Genomic DNA, 25,803 nt, shown 5'->3' with positions numbered 1-25,803 from the left:
CCTGGGCGGCGCTAGCGCAGTGCAACCTGCTCCCGGGCACCACGGGCGCTGTGCTAACGAACCCATCCAGTAAAATCATCAAACCTGGGGCCTTCGCGTCTCTCCCTGCGCTGCGCTGCCACCAGCTGAAGCGCTGCTTCGTACTCGCCGGCCTGGGCCAGCTCCTGAAAAGTAACCGCGCTTCCTCCTCCCTACGCTGACTAACAGACTGCTATCTAAAAGTGTAAACCCCACCTTAGGCTCGTCAGTGCTAGAGTAAACCAACCCGCACCCTTCAACCTCCCAACAGGGCTCATCTCTTTTTCCCCTCTCCAGTTTGTCCGCAGTGACGGGGGGGCCTCACCCCACCGCAGCACGTGGCACTCTCAGCCCAAGTACCTCTTAACAGAGTACTATTCCTCCCCCCCTCCTTTTTTGCAATTTGCTAATTCAGGATACCCGGTAAGCTCCAAACTCTTCTCACATCCTTCACTTACTTACCCTTTTCAAGTAAAAGGTACGCTTCGTTTCACGTGCTGCGCTTGGTAGAGAGAGACTCTGTCAGCGCTGCTTTCTGAACCACTTTCCTCTCAGTCTCGAAATGAAAAAAAAAAAAAAATTCTGTCCCCAATAAACTTGCATCTGTCCCCAAAATGTTCTCACAAAATAACACCTAACGGTTGTGTGGGCAAACGCACAGGATTGCCCGAGTTTGCTGATCAAGACAGACAGTGACACAGGAAGAGGAGACAGGAATCTCCCTTCCCTTAGTGCTAAGAAATTACACTTACTTCTTTCTTCCTCCTTGACCCACTTATATTTTGTAAAAAAACAAAGAATCTCAGCAAAAGGGACGAAGAAAACCACTGAAGAAAAAACACAAGTTATGATGATGCCTGGGAACGCTGCAGGCACTCGGGGATCTTTCAGCACCTCCACAGCCCAGAGGGTGTTTTGGGGTGTAAGCGGTGACTGGGGATCTAAACCTCGGCTTTCTAACGTTGCCCAGGTATCTGGTTTAAAAATCTCTCACTGCTTTAGGCTCTGGTATTAGAATCTCACTCAGATTTTTCTGCTACAGCAGCAATACTTCACTAATGCAGACCACCCCCATCACGCACTCACACCTACTGTTTGGAATACTCCGTTTATTTCTAGTTTCCAAGCACAAGACATGAATTACTCCACTTGGCTTTTTGTTTCATAGAAAGTTTAACAACAGGAACAGGAAGAAAACCGCAAGACATTAGTTGTAGGTCATGTAGCGGGGGGTGGCGCTGAATTTCGCATACGATTTAATGACTTTGTTCACTGCTTCTAAGAAGTCTTTCTCTGTTGCGATTTTTCGACGTGCTCGGATAGCAAACATGCCTGCCTCCGTGCAGACACTGCGAATCTCAGCGCCTTCGAAAGAAAGGGATAAACGAATTCAACACTGACCCCCAGGGGAGATGATGCATACAGAAAATTGTTTAAAAAATAAAAAAAATATCAGCTTACCTGTGCTATTAGGGCACAGTCGAGCCAACAGCTCAAATCTTATGTCTCTTTCAACGCTCATCGAACGAGCATGTATCTTGAATATGTGAGTTCGCCCCTGAAAAAAGAGCGGAGGAGAGAAGTGCTCATGCTATGAAAGAGGCGATGACTCTCGGCGTGCAGCTGTCCGCATCCAGAGCAAGGGCAGATGGAAAACAAACCTTTTATTTGCTGCCCGACTACAGTTTCCTACGTCTGGACTAGCATGTGTAAGTGTCCATGACACTAAATTAAGAAAATAACTTTAAAAAGAGCTTTAATGGTAGAAGTATCTCAAGAAATCTCTCTCAAAGAGCCAAACAAAATACATTCCAACTTCAGAACTACATCACGGATCTGGTGAAAGGATTCTTTATCTGTTGAGCCAGGACTATACAGTGAATATCGCTATCCACCATGGCTTCTCAGCCAGGGATGGAATCTGTGCAGCGTGGGACAACCTTTTTGGCACATCTTTAATCCCCCAAATGCCCGTGTAGTTTCACGTAAGTGAAGAGTGCTGCTTTTGTTAATTCTTGTGAACTGCTTCCAGACAATAATGCCCTAACTGAAGAAACACGCTGATATCAGAAAGCAAGCATTCTCACCTCAAGATCAGGCAAGCTAAACTCGATCTTCCTATCCAACCTGCCGGGCCTCATCAGGGCTGGATCCAGAGTATCGGGTCTGTTGGTAGCCATCAGCACTTTGATGTTGCCTCGTGGGTCAAACCCATCCAGCTGGTTGATCAGCTCCAGCATAGTACGCTGCACTTCGTTGTCGCCCCCGGCCCCATCATCAAACCGAGCCCCTGGCGAGAGCAGACACCCGTGTTTCACAAAGCGAGAGGGGGACCTGCGGCGCGGGGAGGAGGTGTCGCAGTCCCCCGCCTAGCAACTGGCCAAGCTGCTGAGCTTCAGAAACGTAGTTTGGTTGGTTGGTTTGCCTCCCCTCAACCAAAATCCCCACCGCCCCGCCTTGTCTGTGTAAACATTGTTCTGCTTTCAAAGGACCCAAGTAATTCCTTTGGGGAAAAAAAAATCATTTCCTTTTCAGGCAGTAATAAAGATTTAGTATGTAGTCCAGAAGCCAAAGGGGGTTTAAGTTAACAGTACTTTTTGCCAACACAATACAGAGATTCTTCACTAAAGTTTAAATAATCTGGATGTTCTAAACGTGCAAAAATGACTTCTCATCTGGGCTAAATATGTTCAAATTTATATAAAACACTTCTTGATAGCTTCCTGGACACGCGACGTGCTGGTAGTCGTTTTGCTAAATAGGTATTTACAAGCACATTACTTGAAATGCAGCAATCCAGATAAAGAATTACAACATGAAAAGAAAACCTGAAAGTTCTCTATGATGAGATTAGAGCTATACATACTGCAAACATACCTCCAATGGCATCAATTTCATCAAAGAATATAAGACAAGCTTTTTTAGTTCTGGCCATTTCAAAGAGTTCACGAACCATTCGAGCTCCCTGGGAAGAAAAAAAAAAAAAAAAAATCAGGATTTTGTTAAAGATTCAAGACACGTTAAAGAAAAACTATCACAACGAAGCTTTTCATGCTTCCAAACACTTCTAAGTTTCCAATGATAAAACTCTCTTATTTGTACACACGCACACGTATATATAACAGAACATTCATAGAACTTAAAGCGATTTATCAAGGAGAGACAGATTACTGCTCTTAAAGTCAGAAGTACAGATGAAGCCAATTCCTCAGGGCCAAGTGGAAAGCAAGTGGCAGAGCTGGGAACAGAATCCTACTCCCAGAATCCTCCCGAACCACAGCTTAAACTCTGCACTGCAAAATCCATTTCATCGACGACAGCACAGTCCAGGTCTCATAACCGACTGCCTGATCTGCAGAGATTTGTCTGACAGCGCCTCCCCTCTCCCTGTATCCCCAGCAGGCGAGTACATTCACCCACCATATCCACGACGGTGCCTGGCCCGCACGACTGGACATCAGCAAATCACTCCACCCTCCATCAGGTATTTGCTCTTACCTCTCCCACGTACTTCTGCACCAGTTCGGATCCAATTACTCTGATGAAGCAGGCATCAGTCCTGTTAGCAACAGCACGGGCACAAAGTGTTTTGCCTGTACCAGGTGGCCCAAACAAAAGTACTCCTTTGGGAGGCTCAATTCCAAGGTTAACAAATCTTTCAGGCTGTAATGGTGGGAAACAGAAGACAAGGTTATGTGCAAATTACAGATCATGTGCACCAAAGGGTATATGCAAATTAAGAAAATCGTCAATGAAGAGCAATATAAACCAGGCTAGGCTGGATTTCACTTGTTAAAACTAGGCCTCCTTTCACCTGGGTGTTTACACTCAGCTACATTATTCTTTTCATGCTTTTTCAAATGCTAACAGGTGACCAGAATGCTTTCAAAATAATAAAATTTTCAATCTGGAGGATACTTACATGAAGCAGAGGGGTTTCAACCACCTCTCTCAGCTTTTCAATCTGCTCTTTACAACCACCAACATCACTGTAAGTGACGTCTGGTTTTTCTTCTACCTGCACAACAAGAAGGTGAGCGAGCAGTTAACAGCCTGATGCTGCACATCTCTCCAGGCTTTCAAGAGCCTAGAACAAAATCCAGCCGAAGTAATCAGAGTTACAAGACAAATCAATGTCATAATATGTAAAGGCAGCTCTCACTTGCATCATGGTGACTGTGGGATCAATCTTTGGAGGCAAGGGGATATGGATTTGATACTTGTTTCTGTCCACCCTGGTGAGAAAGAATACAGACTGTTATTTTAACACCGGTTAATTAAACTGTCATGTAGAAACAACTCTGTAAATTAGAAGCTGAATTCTTAAACTGTTCTTTTCTCTGGCACCAAGACAGCCCAGCCCTGAAAGCTAACAGTCAGATGGGCTAGAAATTGGAACTCCTTCTGCAGAGAAGTTTAAGGTTTCCAAAAATAGTAGTTCCAAGGTATTTTGAAAACTAAACTTCAAAATATCCCACAGAGCAAACTGGCAAAATATGGATTCTAAAAGTAACTGGCTTCACCTCCTTAGCAAACACTTCCTGCAGCCACTCTGTGTGTAACTGTGCAGGCTGCCCAAGAGGAAGCGGGCTACGCAGGCTCCCTGAAAGCTGGGACTGTTGGGACCCGAACTGAAAGGTTTCAGTCCATGACGCACGGTTCTCGTCAGAATGACATCAAAATCAAAAGATTCCAGCACAGCATGCAGGTGAGTTACTGTCTTCCAACAGAAAGACATTAGTGTTATAATTTCAACTATGGCAAAAATACGAAATGATAGTTGTTGAGCTGTCAAACTAATGGATCAGACGAGAAAGCTTCAGTCTCCAGGAAAACTCATAAGAACATAAAGATTTTGCTTACCCAACTCTCATGCCTTCTTCTATGTCAGTAGGTGCCACCTGGTCACTGAGATCCACCACGAACTTGGCAAACTGCTTGACATTGATAATGTACTTGGGGTCCTCGGAGTCTGCATTGATTATCTTTGTACACCTAACACACAACATACAATTAACACCACCAGGCAGACAAACTACCTGGCTTGCTATTTGTATAAGCATCAAGATGAGAATTGTATTTTCCAAATACACTGAAATAGCTATTGTGCTTGTGATTCTATTACTATAGCATCCTACAATAATTACAGGAATAACTACAAGTATGAAGTACGCAATACATCATCAAGCATAACAGCTCCTTTTTGACACAATGGTAAAAGGCACTTTCAATAAGCACAACAGGTGAACCTTATTTTTTAAAAAAGTCTACACGTGAGCTATAAGTCACATGTTTACAGTATGCAGCTCCACTCCAAAGAGGAAGAGTGCGCCCACCTTGCAACTTGTAACGGTTGCTCGCTTTGGAGAGTTTGCTTATCTGCAGCCAGATCCCAAAGGGCAGGAGGAGCCAGGCCGGTGTCGGATTCCTTGATTCCTGTGTAGGACACAGACAAGCTGAGGAGGAAGCAGCTAACTGGTACCTCAGCAATCATTCCCACACCGAGAACCTTACACACAAGCCTGCAGGAAACTGAGATCTCTAAAGCACACCGAGAACCTTACACACAAGCCTGCAGGAAGCTGAGATCTCTAAAGCACACGCACACACGCCTTTGACGGACTTCCTAAAAAACAAGTTTCCTAAAGAAAGGAGGCCTATGTGCCTGTGCCAGCTAAACATGCAAATACCAGTCTAGTCATCCTCTAATACAATGTGTGGATGATTACAACAAAGCGGGATAGAAATATCAGAGATAAGCATATTTCTAAAAGTTTCAGAAAAGGAGTGAAACTCTGCAAGTGCTTTCACCCAGGGAAAGCTTTGGTGCAAGATATCGGAAGCTAAGGGATTCACACAGATGAAAAACGTTACAAATCTCCCAAAACATGGATATAAAAAGCACCACTGCCATGATGTATTTGAAAGAATCAAGGATTTTACTGGAAAAGAGAAATTGCGGTCTTCCTGGCACAACTGAGGGCCATTAGAGGATTAGCAACAGGGCAACAAACATACACCAGTGAAACAAAGAAAGAAAAATCAGGGAACAAATTAGTTTTTATTGTAACTGCCATAAGTGGCCAGCTGATTTTAAATGCTAATTGCTCTGATACGCATTTCTTCATTATACAAGGACTGGTACCACTACTTAATGATAATAGGTTGGGTTTTTGCAGTCTCAACAAATTATCTAGTGGCAGCAAGGGGCATTCATTTCATGCCACCGTAACACATAAAAATTACAGTTTTGAATAAAAATGTGTTAAACTACAAAATCACACAGTCATATGTACAGATTATTCCTGCTCAATCAAAAGGGCCATCACCCACAAAGCAAAAATCTCACGTTACCAAATAAAGAAATGTATTCTTCTGAGAAAAATAACAATAATAAACCAATGCAGAAGATGTTTAAAATCAGCTTCTTAAAACACTCGTTTTGGTACACATGCTCTTCTATCAAAAGTTATCTTAAGACAGAAAGATACCAGTGAGCTCATTGATTTTCTTAAGTAGTTGTTGAATATCATCTTCTACTTGCTTGATCTGCCTTGAGTATGTGCTCTGGCCCTGGAAAATAAATATCATGTACATTTCGTAACTCAAATTATTTTCTGTTTAGGAAAAAATGCCAATAGCTGCTGAGCGTCAAGATGTTCAATAGACTCTCTTGGTATAACAGCCAACTATTGATCACAGCCAAAAAAGACAGTATTAAGTTCCAGTAACAATATTTCTGTTCACAAAAACAGAGCGCAGCTATCCACAATCAACCAGTTGCGCAAGTGGAAATTTTTCACATTTGTAAACTTCAAGGATTTGTTTTTCTCTTAAACTTGTTCAGCCTTATTTTTTAAACTATTTTTTTCTAAAGTTTAAAAAAGACTTAGTAAAAATTGTATATAGACAGAATTCTGTATACATTATCTGAAAATCATCTGTACGAGCGCTTTAACCACCTTACCCAACCTTTCTATCATGCACAGAAGACAGCAGAAAGACCACGGGGCAAATCAGAAGCTAGATTCTTGCTTGTGATAAAATGCTTTACTATCTTGCCCTGCCTAATGCAGGCAGATCTGGATCTGGATTTCCTTTACAAGATCTCCTTCGTATCAACCTGGCAACAAAAAAGAAGCTGCTGTGGGCACAAGCCACATTTCAGAGCTTCGTGAAGGAGTCCTAGCGTTAACAAAATTCAGACTTCTCGCAAACATATCCAAATCCAGACACATGCTAAGCTGCAAGTTTCATTCTTCAAGAGTTCTTTCACAGACCCACTCTGCTCTCTGGTGGAGAGGGGAGATTTGCATTTTAAGCCTTATTGTCTGTGGAAGACAGCTCCCAAGATGACATTCTTTTTGACAAGGTCCGTGTATCCCTCACTAATAGTAATTTAACATGATGGCTAAAAGCAAGTAAATTTGATGGGAGAAGGGGTCTTAAAGTTATTGTTCTTTATAAAGCAAGAAAATTGGTTAGTGAAAAAGCCCTAGTAAAGCCCTAGCTGTTAGACCCCTATGACAATCAGCTACGAGATACACAACAAAAATAAAGGGGAAAAAAAAAGTCATTCCTTTCAAGCTAATGAACCTACTGGATTATTTTTAGGGTTGTGGGTTGGGTTTGGGGCTTTCTCATTGGAAGGTGGAAAGGGAGAAAAGATTTTGGCAGGAGAGAAAAGCAAGAGGAAAAGCAGATTTACTAACTGCTCCCTAAGTACACACCCCTCCACTCTTCCATTTTTCGAAGGGGACTTCTTTTTTTCTATGGGGGACTAATGGGACTTGCTTTTTTTCTTTAACACTCTTGTATATGTACGCTACTTACGTATGTTTTCAGCAAGGCAATATCTCCTTCATCCAGAGCTGAAACAAGACAAGAAAGACTTAGCTTCCTGTTTTAAAAACAAAACCAGCAGTATCAATTCTGCTTCTAAAAGATGAAAACATGTATTTTAAAGGGATTCTTTTGAGTTTCTACTTTTTCACTAAACCAAAGCAGAACAAAAAAGTATCAGACATTCAAGGAAAACAAAACAGGGTCTCCAGCTACTCTCTTCAGTCCAAAAATCTGTACCACCCAGAGCTCACAGCAAGCAAGCTACTTGAACTTTGCCTCGCTCAGAGTAGCTTACCAACCTATGGCTGTACAGAGAAGGAACTAAAGGTATCAAAACTTCATCTTTTCAACTTTTTGTTTCTTAATGTTTAAGAAAACATCAGTGAAAAACTGTCACCACTTTCCACCAGTGATGTCTCTTTTCCAACATGCCCAGTGTCAGCAGAGAACAGCAACCAAATCTAAGCTGGTCTCACTAACAAAAAACTACCATAAACTACTAAAGCAGCCTGGAATCAGTAACTAAGACTGTTAAGTTTTAATATTGCAAAACAGAAACCATGAGAATGGTCATACTAGACGAGATAACCGGTCTGGTCCAATATCCCTTCTCCGACAGGAAGGTCTGCAAACATGGCAAATACACAGCGAGCTCCCCCTCCCGGGTCACACACTGTTATTAACAGCCCTTAAAACACTTTCCTTAAGTGAATATTTCTCTCAGTTTTTTGAATCCCTGTAAAGTTTCAACAGCTTGCAGCAGAATATGCAGGAAGGAATCCCCCGATTTAAATCAGCATTGTGATTCCTTTTACTTGACTTAAACTTGGAATCCAAAAATTGTACTTGGGCCTCAAAACTAAGAAAAATATAAGTCTCTATTACTGTCGTCCTCTATTTACTTCCACATCACTCATCATTTAACAGACCTTTAACATTCTCTATCCCTTCCCCCCAAAGCTATCTCTTTCCCTGAACGAATGATAGCCTTCACCTTAAGCATCCCTTGCCCTCCGTCTTCCTCTTTTCTAATTCCATTGTTTCTTTTTATGATAAAGGGAGCCCGAACCACACCGTATTGAAGATCTGGGCGCAGCGTGTATTATACGGTATTTTGAGAGGATTTTTTTTGTGTTGATCCTTATTTCTTTCCTGATTATTTGTACTACCCCGTTGATTTTTTGATATCTACTAAACACTATGTTGTTATAACTAAAAAAACCTTTCTTGAGTGGGAACAGTTCAAAGTCCATCCCTGATTACATATAGCATTGATTTTGTCTCTGGATGCGTTACTTAATATTTACTAGCATGAAATAAAAAGGCAAACGCAGTTCAGACATGAGGAGCAACTGGCAATTTTCACCCAGTTGGCCACCTCACCCTCTCCTGCTTCCACACCATTACTTATGACAGTGGCAGCACAGGGGGTTTGACAGCCCCTCTGCAGGACTCCACCAGCGAAAAAAAAGAAGTTATCACGTTTTATTAGGCTGATCTTCTAACTAACCACTAAACCGCAAAAGGCCTTCCGTTTTACAAAGAGCAGATTAGGGTTTTTAGGAGCCCCGGCGCCGGGGAGGCCGGCCTGCGCCGCGGGGATCGCCCCGCTCCCGAGGCCCAGCGGCTGCCCCGCAGCGACGGGGGCGATGGCCGCCGCCCCCCCGCTGTTTGCCACCCACCCCCATCGACCCCTCGCCGCGCCGCCCGCGCGCTGCCCCCGGAGGAGCGGCGCACTTCGCGGGCCCGGTGCCCCTCGGTTTCCCCTCGCCATCTTCCAACAGCGGACGGACGTTTAACGCCCCCACCCCACCGGCCGCCCCCCGCCAGGGCCGCGGAGGCGGCACCGGCCCAGCCCCGGCTCCGGGGGCCGCTCGGGGGGCGGCGATCGCGGCGCCAAAACGCCCATTCAAGGGATTTTTAAGTCTTTTTTCCCCTCCGGCCGCGCTCCCCCAGCCCCGCCGCTCCCGGCACCGAAATGGCGGCCGGCAGCGCCGCCCGCGCCCCGCTGCCCCGCGCCCGGCCGCCGCCTCGGCCTTGCTCGGGGCGGCTCCCCGCCATCAACCCGGGGACCCCAACCCGGGGCCGGGAGGCGGGGGGGGGGGGCGCTGCCGGTTCCGCCGCCCGTTGCCGTGCTAACGGGCCGCGGGCCCCGGGGAGGCGGCAGGACCGGGCCTGGCCCCCGCCCGCGTCGCCCCTCACCGCGGATGGGTTTGTCCTCCTTCTCCTCCTCCTTGGTCTTCCTCTGGTCGGCGCCCAGGTAGTCCGGCATCCCGGCGGCCCCGTCCCGCGGCCTGCCCTGCCCCGGATGCGTTACGCAGCACCGCCGGGGCTTCCGGCCGGGCCGGGGGGACACCAAAGGAGGGTGCACCGGCCCGTACGCGCCGCGTGCCGCGCTCCCCGCGCCACCGGCATCTCCTTCCCCCCCGCCACCGCTGCCCCCGCCGGCGGGTTCCGCCAGTTAAACCCGCGCCGCCCCGAGCCGCGGGGCCCGCCTCGGGCTGCCGCGGGCCCGGCTGGGCCTCGCCGCGGATGCCGGCCCCGTTGCGGAGAGGCGGCGCGGAGCAGGCAGGGGGGCGGGGGGCCGGCGAGGGGGGCCGGGCCCCGCCGGGCCGCTTATCCCGCCGCACGCCGCCGCCGCCCCGGAAGCGCTCTCCGGGCGCCTCCATGCGCCGGCTCCCGGCAACCGGCGAGGCGAGGCGAGCGGGGCCCGTCGCCCAGGCCCGAGGCTCGCTCCGGCCCGCCGCCCGCCGCCATGCTGCGGGGGGCGCGGGAGGGGCAGGTGACGGCCGTCACCGGGGCGCTGTCGGCCGGTAGGTACCACCGGCCCCGCGGGCGGGGGGCGGGAGCGGCCCGGCCCGGCCGCGGGGTTGCGGCGGGTGCCGAGCCACGGGCGGGGGCGGGGGCCGTCCGGGATCTGGCGCTGCCGCCCGGGCCGGCGGGGTGCGGGGCTCCCCTCGGCCGCTGCTGACAGGACCGGGGCTGCCCCTGTGCGCGACCCGGGGGAACAAGCCCGCCCTCCCGCGCCTGCTGAGGCGCTGGAGCTGAGGGATCGTCTGTTCCTGAGGAGCTTTCCCGTTTATTTACTGCACTGCTGCCGCTCCCGGGCTGCCTCTGCCGCGGTGCTCACCGCAGGTCCGCGTGTGAGTAACAAGTCTGGTTTCGCCGCCGGAGGGAGTGGCCTGTACGAGGGAGCGGGAACGCGGGGGAGATCCATCCAAATTTATCATTCCTGCCGCAGTTATCTCCTCTATCACCAAAGCAAGGAGGGTATTAAATATAATCCGGCGTATGCCTTCCTTTAACTGGAAAGCACCTTCCAAGAGTTGAGAACGCGGTGGAGTGTTGGGAAGATACCGCCCGGTAGGCATGGGTTCTGGTTCTCGCAGCCTTTAAAGCAGTCTGGTGTTTGTAGAGCGAGCTAGAAGATTTGGCAATCTGTAGCCTCGTGTGATGCCGTACTTTTATGGGCTTTGATGGGGTTTAATTAAAAAAAAAAAAAAGTAAACCACAGAAGGTGAAGTTGCTTTTATGTTTTTGCTTATAGCATCAGTACTCTGTCAAGTGGAACCTGTGGGAAGATGGTTTGAAGCATTTATTAAGAGGAGAAACATAAATGTTTCTGCCTCTTTCCAGGAGCTAGAAGATGAGAAGGAACTTTCTGAAGAATCAGGGGATGAAGAATTGCAACTTGAAGAATTTCCTATGTTAAAAACCCTTGATCCAAAGGACTGGAAGGTATTCAGTTGACGTTGTTATAGATTAGTGTTAATTATTTTTGCTGGAAATCTGCTGTCAAAGTTATCTGCCATTCCCAGCTGCTAAAGGTCCCCTTCCTCCCCCACTCCCACCCCCACCTGAACTGGTTTGTGTCCCTTAGCATTATAGCTGGGTTTGTATTTTCCACACGTAAGCAGTTGGTGAGGGCACACTCAAGCGCACATCAGGGTAAGATCTTAGTCTTGAACTGCTGTTTTTCATTTTACTGCCTGTAAGCAGTAAAAGTGTCTCTTCTCCCTGCTACCGCCTCCCTTATTCTGGAATTGCGTTAGCACTCTTGATATTAAAGACAGCAATTCAATCTTCCAATAATTGAACTTTCTAGGATTCAATGCTTTAATCCAATTTAGAGTAAGCTACTTGAATTTCTGTAACAGTGGCTTGATTTATTGATGTTTGGTTATTCAATAATTATGGCCTTTATAACAATTGTTCTTTTTCTAGTATTTATTGAGAGAGGGAAGAATTCTGCCTCTTGCTTTTAAAAGATGGGGAGGAGAACTGTTTTTCTGCATGTGTTGTGTTGTGGTTTTTCAGGTTGCATTTTTCAGTGTTTATTAGGGTTCATTTTTTTTTTTTTTTCCTCAGAATCAAGACCATTATGCAGTTCTTGGGCTAGGAAATATACGATACAGGGCTACTCAGAAACAAATCAAAGCAGCTCGTAAGTACCTTTCCTTCATAAGCGTACCTTTCTTTCACATGTACACAACTGTTTTCCATGTAAAAATACATACATGTCACCAACAAGCTTTTTATTATTTCACAGGCCTAAAAATGCCCGCTCTTTGATTTGTGTTGCTTACCGGCCTTCTAAATTCACTTCACAGCTCCAAAATCCACAGGCTTAAAGCTAGGGAATTCAAAAATTACACAGAGTTCACATCTCAGCTTCCTTGCCTGTGTTTTTCATCAACAACCTTGAGACTGTAACTGTACATTTCTGCATTTTTGAATCTGCAGCCAGGCTCAGTGAAAGCCAGAGAAATACAACTAGCCCTGCCCTACGTGTTTCAGTAGGTTGGTACCTTGAAGCCCCCTTACGATGGTTAGCTGCCGCGTTAATGCCAGTGAATGTTTAAGACGTACACTGCTGTTATCATTCTCATTAGGCTGAGCATTGCATGGGAATGGAGCAGTAGCTCTTGAATTGTCAGGTATTCAAGTAACTGAAGTTACTTAGGCCACTGAGGAGAAGCTCGGTTTTGCTCTTCTTTGGTCATTTTACCATGTGAAAACTGTACAGTTCCTGTGGCTGGCTCTCTGGGATATTACCAAGCTCTTAAAAATGTAGTCTTGTGAGGTTGAGTTTCCTTGACATTTTGGGTAAGTAAACAATAGAACTTGGAAGTGCCACTGTGCTGCTTAATGACGTCACGGGCCTGTGTCTTAAATCATGACGTGATTCAGAAGTGCATGCAGCTGATTGGGGGTATTTTATGGTACTTGCGTATGAAGGAACAACATGTTGGGCTTCACAACTTTTTTTCCTAGAAAGCAATGTGACCAAGAGTTGACTTTGCAAGAAGGGTGCAAGTATTTAGTGGAGGGAGATTTAAAAGTACGCGGAAGGTTGTTCAGTAGCCTTTATGAAATAAGCTGATGGTTTTGTGACTTGATCTTGCAAGCAGTTGCCTGTATAACTGTACTGCTGTGAGTAGAATCACTTTCCCCAGTGAAACCACAGACGAAGATTAAGTTACTCCCAAATGCAAATGGGTGGAAATTAGCAAATTACCAACTTGCCCAGGAAATGACGTTGCCTCAGGTACGTGTTGCTTAGCAGTGCCACCGTGGAGCATGGGCTAATGTAGCACAGAGCAACACCTACTCCGGTGATGGTTAGTGGTCTCACTACTCTTGTCGAGCAAGAACTGGGGCATCTCTCTTTCTAGGATCCTACCAGCACTCAATTATTACATGGTGGTGTAGAGATGTGAGTCTTACAAGGATTCTGATTTGTTCTCAGTGAGTCTTACAAGGATTCTGATTTGTTCTCAGAAGGCAGGTTGCTGTAACTACTTGCATGGTATCTTCTCTCTAGTATTTTATAGTGAGCCAGGAAGGTCCATTTTACGTTGTATGATAATATGGCTAGACCTTTTGGCAAAGAAGTCAGTTTAAAATCTGATTTTACTGTTTAAACGCTAGGACAACTTTGGTAGCAAATTTAGTAGATACTTCATATGTGTTAGTTAAATCTTAGGATTTAAGGCCTAAGTAAAGAGAGAGCTTGACCAGAGTCTTGTGTGTGTGCTTAATGTTACCCATGGGTAAGTGCAGCAGTCTTCGCAGGCTCGTGGCTGTAGTTTCCTTGCTGAATTTCATCTTGGCTTGTGTTTAGAACTTGAGTAAAGGGATAGAACACAATTTTTATTTTATCTGAACTACTTTGCTTTTCATTAGAAATAACAACTAAAATTACCTTATTTATTTTTCTTTATTTTTTCAGTATGATTGCACAGAGAATTGTACAGTTTTGCACAGTTAAGGTCCTGAAACTGCATTATGCTTAAACTGTACACTTACAGGTACTGAAGCACTTTGCTATGCATAATATTAGAATAAGTCCCAGAAAATCAGTACTTCTTCAGCTGATGAAGGTGGAATAGAGTTTCTGAGTTGCGGTTATCTTGTGTCCTAGCAAAGATGAAATAATTCTGACAATAGTGTTAAATGAAAGAGAGTTCATTAACTCATATCTGTTTTCTTCCCGATGTTATTTGGGGTTTGGGTTTTTTTTATTTTTTTAAGTATCTATTCAGAGAAATGTCAGTTGGAATTACTGTATTACTTTGTAGTTTGTGAGAAATAAATTGTTGGTGATGAAGCATTTCTAAACCTCACGCACCTGTTTGCTAGATAAATCCATGGTTTTGAAACATCATCCAGACAAGCGAAAAGCTGCAGGGGAACAGATAGGCGAAGGTGATAATGATTACTTTACATGCATAACTAAAGGTAAGCAATTGATCTCTTTTATTAGATACTGTCTTAATCTACTTGATTATCTGAAATGTATTTGTAGTGCTTTAGTAGGCTTTTAAGGAATTGTCAGTTACTAAAAAGCCGGAGAAGCTCTTTCCCATTTGAGAAAACTGCCTCAATAAATACAGATTACATTAATATAACTTCTCTCTGGGTAGATGCAGTATGGGAATGCAACTGATAGACAAACGGATAGTTTGTCTGCTGTGCCACTTGGTGATAAAATCTGAACATTTGCAGCAGCGTATGCAAAGATGAACCACTAGAGGTAGCCACATACCTGGGATAAACTGGCGTGCTAGAAGGTAATTCCCCTAAAACACCAACAGCAATTGGAAAATCTGAATTCTAATGCACTTACTCTGCCAACAGAGCATCTCTTGATTTGATGTAGAATACCAGTGTCTTCAGCTGCTCTTGTTTGCCCCCAGATGACTGAGTGAAGTCGATTGAATAACATTTCCTTTCTTGCCTGTAGTGACCTAGAACACCACTGCTGGCTGATTCCAGAACCGTAGGGAGTGTTCTAGGTGTATGACTTGTGCCTCCAGAAATGCTTTGGAGTTTGGCTTTTTTGTTTATTTTAAAAAAAATTTTTTTGACTCAATAAGGTCAGGGCAAGAGGAATTTGTGTGTTCTAAACTTTCTTCTGGGTGTCTTCTTACAATATTGGTTAAAATTTAGATGATATGTTAGACAAGCTAATGATATTTTCAGTCTCCCTTAGAGTTGTCAAAAGGAAAAAAAAGTTGCCAAAGGAAATTTTTTTTCCATAGTTGCAGTCCTGTCGAAACTGGCAGGTATTTATAGTAAGAACAACCTGCAACTGAATTCAGGAATATGCTCTGTGTTCTACATGCAAGGAGCAAAATATGTTTCCCCTTAACTGCTTATGATCTAAGTTTAAGGATAAACAGAAAGGAAAGCACAAAGTGGCATGGAAGAGGAGTAATGCTTCCAGGCAGTGCCTTGGAGGAAGGAAATGCAGTGGTAGGGAAGGGCAGTCTGGAGTAGGAGCAAGTGGTAATGGAATGGAGAGAAGAAGCTTGGAAAGGCAGGAGTACACAGCTGGGATTCCGACCTGGGGCTGAGGAAGGAATGAGTGGGAGATAGCGTGCCGGGGGAACTGAGTATGTGGGAGTGGAATTGGTGATCTGTATGAAAGGGAAACCTCTTAAGCGGAAGAGGAACCAATGGATGTGCGCAGAATTTCTTGCATCAGGAAAACGGTGTTAAGGGTTACAGAAGCTCCTAGCTTGTAATGTAGAGGATAACTGGGGTCATTTAGAGTATTGCCAGAGGGAAGTCCCTTCCCAGAGGGAAAGGGAAGACTGGCAGACAGCAGCTCGTTGGTGGTCCCTTGCATTCCTTCCTCGCTCCGTTAACATGCGCAGTGAGATCAGTTTACAGAACCACAGAGCACCAAGGTCTCCTCCAGCTTATCACCTTCTAGATCCGACCTTCACGGTGCAGTGTCCAGGAATGTGCTCAGAGAAGCCCATGAATGATCACAACATCAATTTGATTCCTTTGATGACTTTTCACTCTTATTGAAAAATAGTAGGTATTGTAGAACAGACAAAGTAATTCCACGCTTCCTTGAGAGAAAACAAGTGTTTACCGCAGCTACAGCGTGTGTGATTTCCAAGGTATAAGATTCAGTAACGTGATGCTCCCCAACTGCAGGAGTGTAAGAACAGGAAAACTGGGAGCACATGCATGTTTTGGCTAGTAGCTATGTGGTATTTTATACTCTTTCCACGTCTCAGTACAACTTCATCATGAGCTGCAAAAATTCTCGTGAATAGCTCCTGTTCTTGGCAGTTCTGTCATCATATTAACTCAGGGACTGTTTTTACTCCATGCCTGTCTTAGTAGACTGTTTTTTGTCAATTTATCTGCAAGGATCTGGTGTAGGATCAAAGCCTGAAGATGTCACGCCCAAACTCCCAGTGCCTGAACCGAATTTACTGCTATAAAATTATGTTAAATATAACCTGGTTTTGTTATATCGTAATGGTTAAATGTGTTGTTTTTCATAAACATTTTCCTCCTACTTGGTTTAACAGGAATTGACGGCAATGCTATTTGGTGTCACTAAAATAATTAAATATCAAGCTGTACAGAATGATAGATCCAGCACAGATCTGAGAGCATCTTTTTAAACATTTAGAACCTTTTCTGTAACATTTCCACCTTGTGGGGACGACTCACTTTAGTCTCATGTTTTATGTCTGGTAACTTTTTTTCAGCTTACGAAATATTATCTGATCCTGTGAAACGACGAGCATTTAACAGCATAGATCCTACTTTTGATAACTCTGTACCGTCCAAAAGTGAAGCAAAAGAAAACTTCTTTGAAGTTTTTTCACCAGTTTTTGAAAGAAATGCCAGGTAAGCTATGTCAGACTGCCTTTGCTGTTGCTGGAGAATCAGCCTTTGCAAACTCTTCTGGCATTGTGTTTGTAAGAGGTGTGATTTTAAGGGATGCTGGGAGACGCATTAATTTGCTAGAAATGTAATAGAAGTAAAATAGTGCGTTCTCTATTATTTAGTTTTAAAATAATCTGAACTGTCACACTGGTGGCATTGACCCATTTGACCCATGAGATTTAAAAAAAAAAAAAAAGTCTGTTCTCAGCTCCATATTATTTACTGTCCTTTTTTTACAACACATTGTTTCATCTTAAAATTATTTACTATAGCAAGTGTGTGTATGCTACTGACTAAAAATTCCTTTTTTATGATTTTCTTATGAGGGTGAGACATTAAGAGAAGACAATAGTTATGTTCACAATTTAGCTGGTTAAAAGAGAAGATAAATATAACTATCAATATTTGGTGGTTCTCTCTTAAGGTGTGTGACTTTTTTCCTGCATTTGATTCATGCTTGCCAATTAACTTTGTATTAAGGCTGTCACAATAGAAGTCTATTTCACCTTTAACCTGTATGGAAAAAAAGTGTTTTATTGTGTGAGGCACTTTACAACACATTCTGAACAATCTGTTGATTATTTAAAGTATTATTTAAAGTATTCCAGAGATTCAGACCTGGATCTGTGGTTGTCAGATGGGTTGTTCCCTTCTCTGCTTGGAAATGGATGCTATGTCATGGAATAACTAATTCTAGAGCCTATGGAAGAGTTCCCTCCTCGTAGGGAAAAAATGGAATGGAGGCAGAGCATTCGTTATTGCCTTGTGCTCGATTAGAATATGTCGGAAACTTCCTGTAGCCTACCACAGAGCCAAGTTATTCACAGAGTACCTTTTGTCTGCTTTCTGTAAGCTGCTCTAGCAGGACAATATCTACAACAATATCTACAACAATAGAACAATAGCTTGTGCTCCATCAAGTCTCCTTCTAGGCACGCCAAACTTGGGCAGGAGGAGTTTGCTTTTCTGGGGGAGCTCCCCAAAAAAGGCCCAGTCTGGAGGATGTTTAGAAGGAACTCTCCTGTTTTCTTCCTCTTTCCTGGTGCCCCTCTGTGTTGGTGGGAGGGAGCCTCTGATTTGGGATTTTGATTCTGTGCTTAACACATGCCACCTTATGATGTAAGATTATATATATAATTTCTTGCATATATCCATTTATTTTCAGGTGGTCAAATAAGAAAAATGTTCCTAAACTTGGGGACATGAACTCGTCATTTGAAGAGGTAGATGCATTCTATTCATTTTGGTAAGTTAGCTGATACCTCCGTTTCTATTCAGTGTTCAAGACCTGCGATATAAAGGGCTTGCAGACCCTTTTGTACATAGGTTGTTGGCTGTGGTCTGTTTTGACCTAGTAATGTCACGAAATTACCCCACAGCTGTTTGGTGTCTTCCGCAAACTGAGCTGGCTCTCTCCTAGCTAATATATCCACCTTGTAAATTCAGTTACAGCGGACGCTTCTGACAGTTCTCTGCCCACGATGGCTGTGAACCGAGTTGACCCACAGACTAGAAGTGGGGTTCATCTCACCTAACTTGTGTTTTCAGTGGAGGTGTCTACTAGCTGTTTAAGCTCCTCTAGTTAAGGGAGGTCTGTCTAGTCCAATAAAGTCAGTAGAGTTTATGGCTTGACTCATCTGCTAAATACGGATGCTTATATAAAGATTAAATTAATTTCTCTCTGAACTCTACAGCCTGCACTGTATCTCCACTGCTTAGACAACTGCACTGTAGGCATTTAGAGTTGGTGAGACTGATACCATCCTAAAATACACTCTGTCCTACAGTACAGATAGGTGTAAATCATTACTTTCAATAGCACCTTGTGTTTTGACTTAACACAGTGCAATCATTGTAGGTGGAGTATAATTGTAAAGTATGTAGTACAAACTGTAAATAGCAGTATAACTGCCTACAGAAAAACTAATAGTAAAAAAGGTAGATTATTTGTAATAGTTTTGCTGGTTGGTTGGTTGTTTTTTTCATTCATTCGTGGTTTGTTTTTTTAATTTGATTTACTCTAGGTATAATTTTGATTCCTGGAGAGAGTTTTCATATTTAGATGAAGAGGAAAAAGAAAAAGCAGAATGGTATGTAAGTAAAAAGAAATTTGAGAGGAGACTGAGACATTGATACAGCAAGGTTTTCCAACTTTCTATTAGACTGTAAGCCATAGGAAGAAAGGTAGCTGAACAAAGACTGAATTCCGTTCTCCCAGCTTAGTAGTCAGTCATGGACTTGAACTGGACTGACCATGGGCTTCTCTTTGTCTTATTTGTGTAAGTGAAATAGTTCTTGCTTGCATCACAGAGGCGCTTGGAAATGCGTGTTCATTTACGTTCAGACTTGCAGTTCCAGCAAGTCCCAAACACAGGTTGAACCTGGATGAGTGCCCAGGTATCATTTCTCTCTCCAACTCTTTATTAAACTGTGCTGAGACAAGCGAGACTTCCTAGAATTTAGAGAGATTAGTTCTGATGGCTTGATGTTAATAAAAATCGTGTAGTTGTTGATGTAGTGATAGTTGCTGAATTACTCAGACCATGTTGCTATTGGAAAATACATTCTATTTTTATCCTTCCTACAGTTATAAACACAGAATGTTCAAGTTGAAGCATCAAATCATTTAGTCCAGCACGTATTTCACAGGACACAACCTTTCATTTTGTCATCCTTGTATAACCATAACTGGCATTGTATGAACCTCTTCTTCCAAGTTTGAATAGAAATCAATTTTGCAGTTAGATGCAGTGGTTAGCTTGCTTTGTGGCTAAAAGCTGTGCCATATTTAGGCTGTAGCTAGGCATGCATTCCTCTTCTCTTATGCCTTTTCCTGCTATTAAAGTTTTTGAGCCTCTCTGGATCCAATGTTCTCTCTCCTGTCAAGGTTCTGTGAAGGCACTGTAATCAACTCCATATCGCTTGTATTTTTGATAAATTGTACAGATTAATCTTTAGGCTTCTCATTGGAAGGCTCTTGAATTATTTGCATAGCTTTTTTTGTGCTTGTTCCTCTCATTAGTGTCCTTTTTTAAAAATGTTTAGACAAATGGTACATAGTGTGCTGAACTTCAGAGAGAGAACTACGTTTCAGCTTCTGTTCATAGTTGTGATTCTTGTTATCCCTTCTTGGCAAAGGTGATGTTGCTCATGTTTTAAACTTTCAATCTACTCATAGTAGTCTCCTACTCTGTTCTGGGGATTGTTTTTTGTTCTGAGGTACATTGTTCTGTATTTGGTTGTATGGATGAGGATATAGACCCCCACTAAAAATTCGCCTCTTTCTTGACAGCACTGGCAAATATTTTCAGATTATTTAGTCAGCCAATTTTTAATCTATTTCACCTGAGCTGTATTTTAGTGGAGTGAATCTGGCATGATTTTACTGGAGTGTCACAGTACTTCATAGAAAGTGTTCTTTCTGTGCAGACGGGTTTACTTGACATGGCCTATATTTTGTAAAATGGAGATAATTGACATTGATTATATTGCTGCCCTTTAATTAAACTGTATACCAGCATTTCCGTTGTTTTGCTTGGGTTTAATGTTAGGTCAACAAGTGGATTGCATTTTTAAAAATAAAGTCCATGATCTCATTCCCTGCAATGACAGATAAGCAGCTTGTTTTGTCAGGCGTTTTGAAGGTTTATGTAATTGTGTAAATGCTTAGCATTTTGAACATGAGCATGGGCCCTGAAACTTCATTTTTTGAAGTCTATTTTTGAAGTATTTAGAGAAAAGCATCTGTGTGGGGAAACTTTTAAAAAAAGTTTATTGTTGAATTTCTAACAGTCTGACACTGTAGGGTATTAGCAGGGAACTAACTATGCTTTCCCTTTGTAGTCGAGATGAAAGGAGGTGGATTGAAAAGCAAAACAGAGCTGCCAGAGCATTGAGAAAAAAAGAAGAAATGAACAGAATTAGGACACTTGTGGGTGAGCATGCAAACGGCTCTTTTTTTAAAGAGATATTTGTTAACTAACAGTGGAAATCTCCTGTTTTTCTTTTGTACGTGATGCATCCTTTCTTCTGCCAGACAATGCATACAGCTGTGATCCCAGGATAAAGAAATTTAAGGAGGAAGAGAAGGCAAAGAAAGAAGCAGAGAAGAAAGCAAAGGTAGAAGCAAAACGAAAAGAACAGGAGGCAAAAGAAAAAGTAAGTTAACTACTTTATTTGCGTTGAAAAACCCTGGTTCATCTACAGCTGATCCACTGCTTCAGCTTCTAGATGTGTCTGAAAGCTACTGTTAGAATCATATTGGGGTTTAAAGATGTGTTGTCTTCGATCCCTGTGCAACAGGCAGTGCAAGATTGACAGCCTTTTGAGAATGAGATGAAAACAAGGAGCACAGATCTGAAACAAAAAAACTTCTAAAACTGTGTTCTGCTGTTGCATACACTTCCTCTGGTTTAGAGGCAGTCGTTAAGTTCTGTGGCCTACTTTCCTTTTTCATAAAATGGATACAGCTGTTTGCCTTGTGCGTGTGGTCTGTGAATGGCTGATTGGTATGAAACACTTTGAGGTAACGTATTTGATTAATATTAACAGTTAGGAAAAGATGGCTCTGAAAACAGCACCAGGAATGAAAGGGAACTGTAAGGTGCTAAAAAGTGACTTGAAGGACAGTACTGGAGCACTGCAAGATATTATGTTAATAATGATGCAGGAGAAATGTTGGACCACTGCATTTTTCCAAGCTTATACTCTTGGGGCAGGCATAGGAAATTTCTTACAGTTTTATATCTTCACTGTAAAGGAAGTCAGGATTTATAAACTAGGGGTCCTCATAGTGAGTATTTGAATTAGTGCCAACTGGTTTGTGTTTCATCACCTCCCTCAGAATTCTTGGAAAACCAAACATTAAAGAATTGATGTATTAAAAAAACAAAACAAAAAAAACCCAACCAAACAAAAAAAACCCCAAAAAACCAAAACCAAACACTAACCAAAACCCCACCAGAAACAGCACATTTCAATATTGACTGACCCTGTTACAGTGTGACTTTGTTGAGTTTTTTGTTTGTATTTTTCCTTTTGATTGCAGCAAAGACAAGCAGAATTAGAAGCTGCACGGTTAGCAAAAGAAAAGGAGGAAGAAGAAGTTAGGCAACAAGCATTAGTAGCAAAGAAGGAAAAAGAGATACAGAAAAAAGCGATCAAGAAAGAAAGGCAAAAACTGAGAACGACATGCAAGGTATTTAAATATTATTACAGTGAAATACAGGTTAGATCAGTGAAATTACTATGTTTGCTTAGATCAGACCCTATCACATGCTTGCTTGTTCTTATGGCTGGAGAGGGGTACGGAAAGTGGGTTTAGTAAAAAGCAAAATACTAAAACACGTACTTATCATACGGTTTTGAGTTGTGAGTAAAGCTGACCAAATAGGTCCAAACACAGCAGTGGCTGAAGAATGCTGTGCGTTAAGCCTTTGTCTGAAGGAACAGGACAATAAAGTTCAAGAACTTTGTAGAACATGTATTTCTGCTTCCAGAACTGGAATTACTTTTCTGATAATGAGGCAGATTGTGTTAAAATGATGGAGGAGGTGGAAAAGCTTTGTGATCGTCTTGAGCTAGCAAGGTAAGTCTTCCTGCTGCTGCTTTCTGCTCATTTTGATACCCATCTTTCTATTAGCTATCCGTTGTAACTTAATAATTTATTTTTAGTCTGCAATGCTTGAATGAAGCACTTACATCCACAACAAGGGAAGGAGGAAAGGCGGCTGTAGTAAAACAGGTAATTATGCTGAGTGTCAAATCAAAATAACAGAATAATTTGATTTGTGAAATCTACATGACTGAATCGAAGTAAGATACAACATAGCTGCTGTGGAATCCTGCCTGTTAAACACGAAGACCTGAGTTTCAGAGTCCCCAGGCAGACCTTATCTCTGCTATATTTTACACAGTGCAGTTCATGGCTGGCGAAATAACAAGGGCCAGCTGAGAAAAAAATATGCGCTTTTAGTTAGTAAAGGATACAAAACCTACCATTTGTACAGTATACAGAAACAGTGGAGGAATTTAATTTTGCCCAACAATGGGTAGCAATTACCTAGAGGGGAAGGAGGGCAGTCTTAACCTACTCTGTTACGCAAGAAAAATCCTAGTCTAGGATCCGTGACCTGGGGCTAGATCCACAAAAGGACTTAAGTGCTGCAGGCTGTAGCCACTGGAAGGGCCAGTGGGTTGGATACCAAAGTATGGGAAAAGCAAGATGCTTGTGATCAAGATTTACAAAACTCAGCAAGGATCTCCCTAAACTTGGCAGCAGGGAAAAGCCATTTGGACTAATAAGGCTGAACCCACATCCTGCAGAAAGAATAAGGTGCTTTCTCTCATCTGCTTTGGATTCACAGCTGTGAACTTTCTCTCCTGGTGGGGAAGATGATCTGTGCCCATCCCTGGGTCAGGTTTACTCATCAGACAACTTAAGACTCAAATCCCTCCTGTTCTACAGGGGACTGAATCCAATCTCCCAGTCTCCAGGAGAGTGTTCCAGACACGGGACAGTCACCTTTCTGTCTCTCTGTTAAAACTGTTCCACTTTTGCATTAATAAAAATTATTTGTCCAATAACTTTCCTTTTGCCAGGAAGATTTTATTATGAGATAGACAGCGAGAAACCTATTTTGAGCATCCTGCCAACAGGCGTAAGTGCATAGCTGTTTTTAATATTGCCAGGACTGGACTGGGCATACTCACAAGCAAATACGTTAAAGATATGTCACACCACAGTCTCAAGATGTGATTACAGTCCACAAAGATGTGCGATGGATAACTTAAGTTCTGCTGAATTGCTTGCTAACAAACTACGTGTGGCCATCTAACCCTGAGTAAGCACTTAGTAACTAAAATCTGGGTTGTTGCAGTTAATGCTAACTTAGTACAACTATAGTTACTGAGAATTTCTGGTATAACTAGGCTTAGGTAGCAGTTAGGTTGGAAGATCTGGGAATCAGTGTATTCAACATGGATGTTTAACTGCCCTCACTAGTCACTTTAGGTTCTTAATACTTTTGTGGATCTGTCCCTGTAAGTCAGGAGTTAGCAGAAGTTTTGCCTTAATCCTGGAAGTGTTTGTTTAATTTCCTAGTGAACTCGTGATGGATTCCTGCTGTAGCTCCTGATCTGGGATGGCCAAATTTACGCACGGGATGGAGGGAAATAATACTGAAGCAGATAAGCTCCTCCATTTCCTTATGTATAATGTATGGAACAGAAACTAAGCAAAATTCAAGGCTCAAAGCAATTCCAGAGAGAGAGGTTTGTGTCACTGTAAAATGTATAAATAAATAAATAATGCTTGTTTACAATCCTTCAGATAGAAGAAATAAATGAACAAATAAGGCGAGAGAAAGAAGAGGCAGAAGCTCGTATGCGCCAAGCAACAAAGAGTTCAGAAAAGTCAACTACTGGTGGTGGAGGGGGAAGCAAAAATTGGCCGGAAGATGATTTACAGTTGTTAATTAAAGCTGTGAACCTCTTCCCAGCAGGGACTAACTCAAGGTACTTCTCAGGTTTGGTGTTAAAAGCCCAACTAACAATTTTTAAGTAAACAACAAGCGTAATACAGGTTATTTTCAGACCATCCTAAGTATGATGTCAGTATAAGGACTCCCTAAACTTCCTCCTTTTCCTTGACTATTGAGCAGCCTGTGGTTTGTCTTCTCTTAGCACCATGCTCTACGTGTCACTGGAGTTAGCTCTGGCCCTCTATCTTGTTTCCCCCCAAACTTGGGCCTCAGTCCATCAGCAAGATTGTACTGAGGTGCATGTTTGCACAGGACTTGCTACAGGATAGGTTCCTGTCATTAAAGTAGAGAATAAAACCGGAACAGTGACCATGATGCAGCTGGCTAGGAATACAAGTGTGTAAGCTGCTTCCAGTAGCTCCACAATGAACGTGAGGCTGGTTCCTCCTCTTACACAGTAGGAGGAAAACAGCCAGAGATATGAGTTCAGTGCCCCAGCTCACTTTTGGGAACAGCCAGGGGAAAAGGGAAAGGCTGGGCTTCACAGAAAGCAGCACTGGCAATCAGCTTACTAATAAGCATTGAGAACAGGAGCATGCCTTAAATCCTGTTCTTTCCCAGGAGTTAAATGCCTTCTTCCACTTAGGATTCACAGATTTGAAGCCTCCATTACAAGATTTGGATGCTTACTTTTAAAAAAACAAGCTATCATACTCTTTATGGAGATGATACCAGTACCTGTTTCTGCACTGCAGCTCAGCAGCCAAGAGTACTCATTGAGAACACAGGGCTAGATACGAGCCTACTGTCTGATCAGGTGCAAACATTCCCCTCCATTTTCTAAGAATGCACTAGGAATGATCTCGGGGCTAGGGCTGTTCCAGGTCTCTCCTGTTGAAGCCCCTGTACCTGATGGTTAGGTATTCTTTTGGGGGGCAGTGGAAACAGGGTTCGTAACTTCTCAGCCCTTTCAGTGCAGCCTGCAGTATTTAATGTCAGAGGTGTTTAGGGAATTCAGGAAAGCAACAGCTGAGCAGAGTTTTGAGGATTAGAGGTTTGCACTTACACACCTATATTCTACCCCATCCTTCTGTATCACGCCAAGAAGCTCCCCTAAGCTGACTGAATTCTTAAGGGAAACTTCTGCATTTAGTGACTGAAAGCTTTCCAGGATTGTTACCGTGACAGTTTATATGTGTTTAAGTATGATGAAACTTACTTAGGAGTTGATATAAATGTGTACGGGAGCTTGAAAGTA

General features: G+C 43.2%; 2 protein-coding genes across 9 annotated transcripts in view; one reads left to right on the top strand and one right to left on the bottom strand.

Annotated features, from left to right (window-relative positions):
* Positions 1–1,110: 1,110 nt before the first annotated feature.
* On the bottom strand, positions 1,111–10,199 carry PSMC2 (proteasome 26S subunit, ATPase 2). Its single transcript, XM_087767881.1, has 12 exons — positions 10,066–10,199; positions 7,852–7,889; positions 6,510–6,591; positions 5,355–5,454; positions 4,882–5,013; positions 4,181–4,253; positions 3,941–4,036; positions 3,517–3,681; positions 2,896–2,983; positions 2,106–2,308; positions 1,480–1,576; positions 1,111–1,383 (listed from the first exon to the last, which is right to left on the bottom strand). Exons 1-12 carry the CDS (start codon positions 10,133–10,135, stop codon positions 1,226–1,228), a joined length of 1,302 nt encoding a protein of 433 aa, XP_087624007.1. The 5' UTR covers positions 10,136–10,199; the 3' UTR covers positions 1,111–1,225.
* Positions 10,172–25,803, top strand: part of DNAJC2 (DnaJ heat shock protein family (Hsp40) member C2) — an 18,013-nt gene continuing 2,381 nt past the window's right edge. For 5 of the 8 annotated variants that reach the window (XR_015706995.1, XM_087767868.1, XM_087767865.1 and 2 more), the window contains exons 1-13: positions 10,172–10,676; positions 11,411–11,601; positions 12,232–12,307; positions 14,506–14,604; positions 16,884–17,025; positions 18,230–18,310; positions 19,089–19,154; positions 20,908–20,999; positions 21,101–21,222; positions 22,112–22,261; positions 22,563–22,651; positions 22,738–22,807; positions 24,395–24,579. Coding sequence is in view for 7 of the 8 variants with exons in the window: in XM_087767868.1 (XP_087623994.1) it covers positions 10,172–10,676; positions 11,411–11,601; positions 12,232–12,307; positions 14,506–14,604; positions 16,884–17,025; positions 18,230–18,310; positions 19,089–19,154; positions 20,908–20,999; positions 21,101–21,222; positions 22,112–22,261; positions 22,563–22,651; positions 22,738–22,807; positions 24,395–24,579 (1,868 nt within the window). In the remaining variant the exon portion in view is untranslated. The remainder of the gene's footprint in view (positions 10,677–11,410; positions 11,602–12,231; positions 12,308–14,505; positions 14,605–16,883; positions 17,026–18,229; positions 18,311–19,088; positions 19,155–20,907; positions 21,000–21,100; positions 21,223–22,111; positions 22,262–22,562; positions 22,652–22,737; positions 22,808–24,394; positions 24,580–25,803) is intronic. The other 3 variants (XM_087767872.1, XM_087767867.1, XM_087767866.1) reach the window with 3 other exon arrangements.

The sequence above is a fragment of the Nipponia nippon genome, unplaced genomic scaffold, assembly GCF_047370975.1.
Source record: "Nipponia nippon isolate SJK-2023a ecotype South Korea unplaced genomic scaffold, ASM4737097v1 scaffold_3, whole genome shotgun sequence".
Classification (NCBI taxonomy): domain Eukaryota; kingdom Metazoa; phylum Chordata; class Aves; order Pelecaniformes; family Threskiornithidae; genus Nipponia; species Nipponia nippon.
The sequence above is the reverse complement of the archived record's forward strand: the minus strand, read 5'-3'. Positions and strand labels throughout refer to the sequence as shown.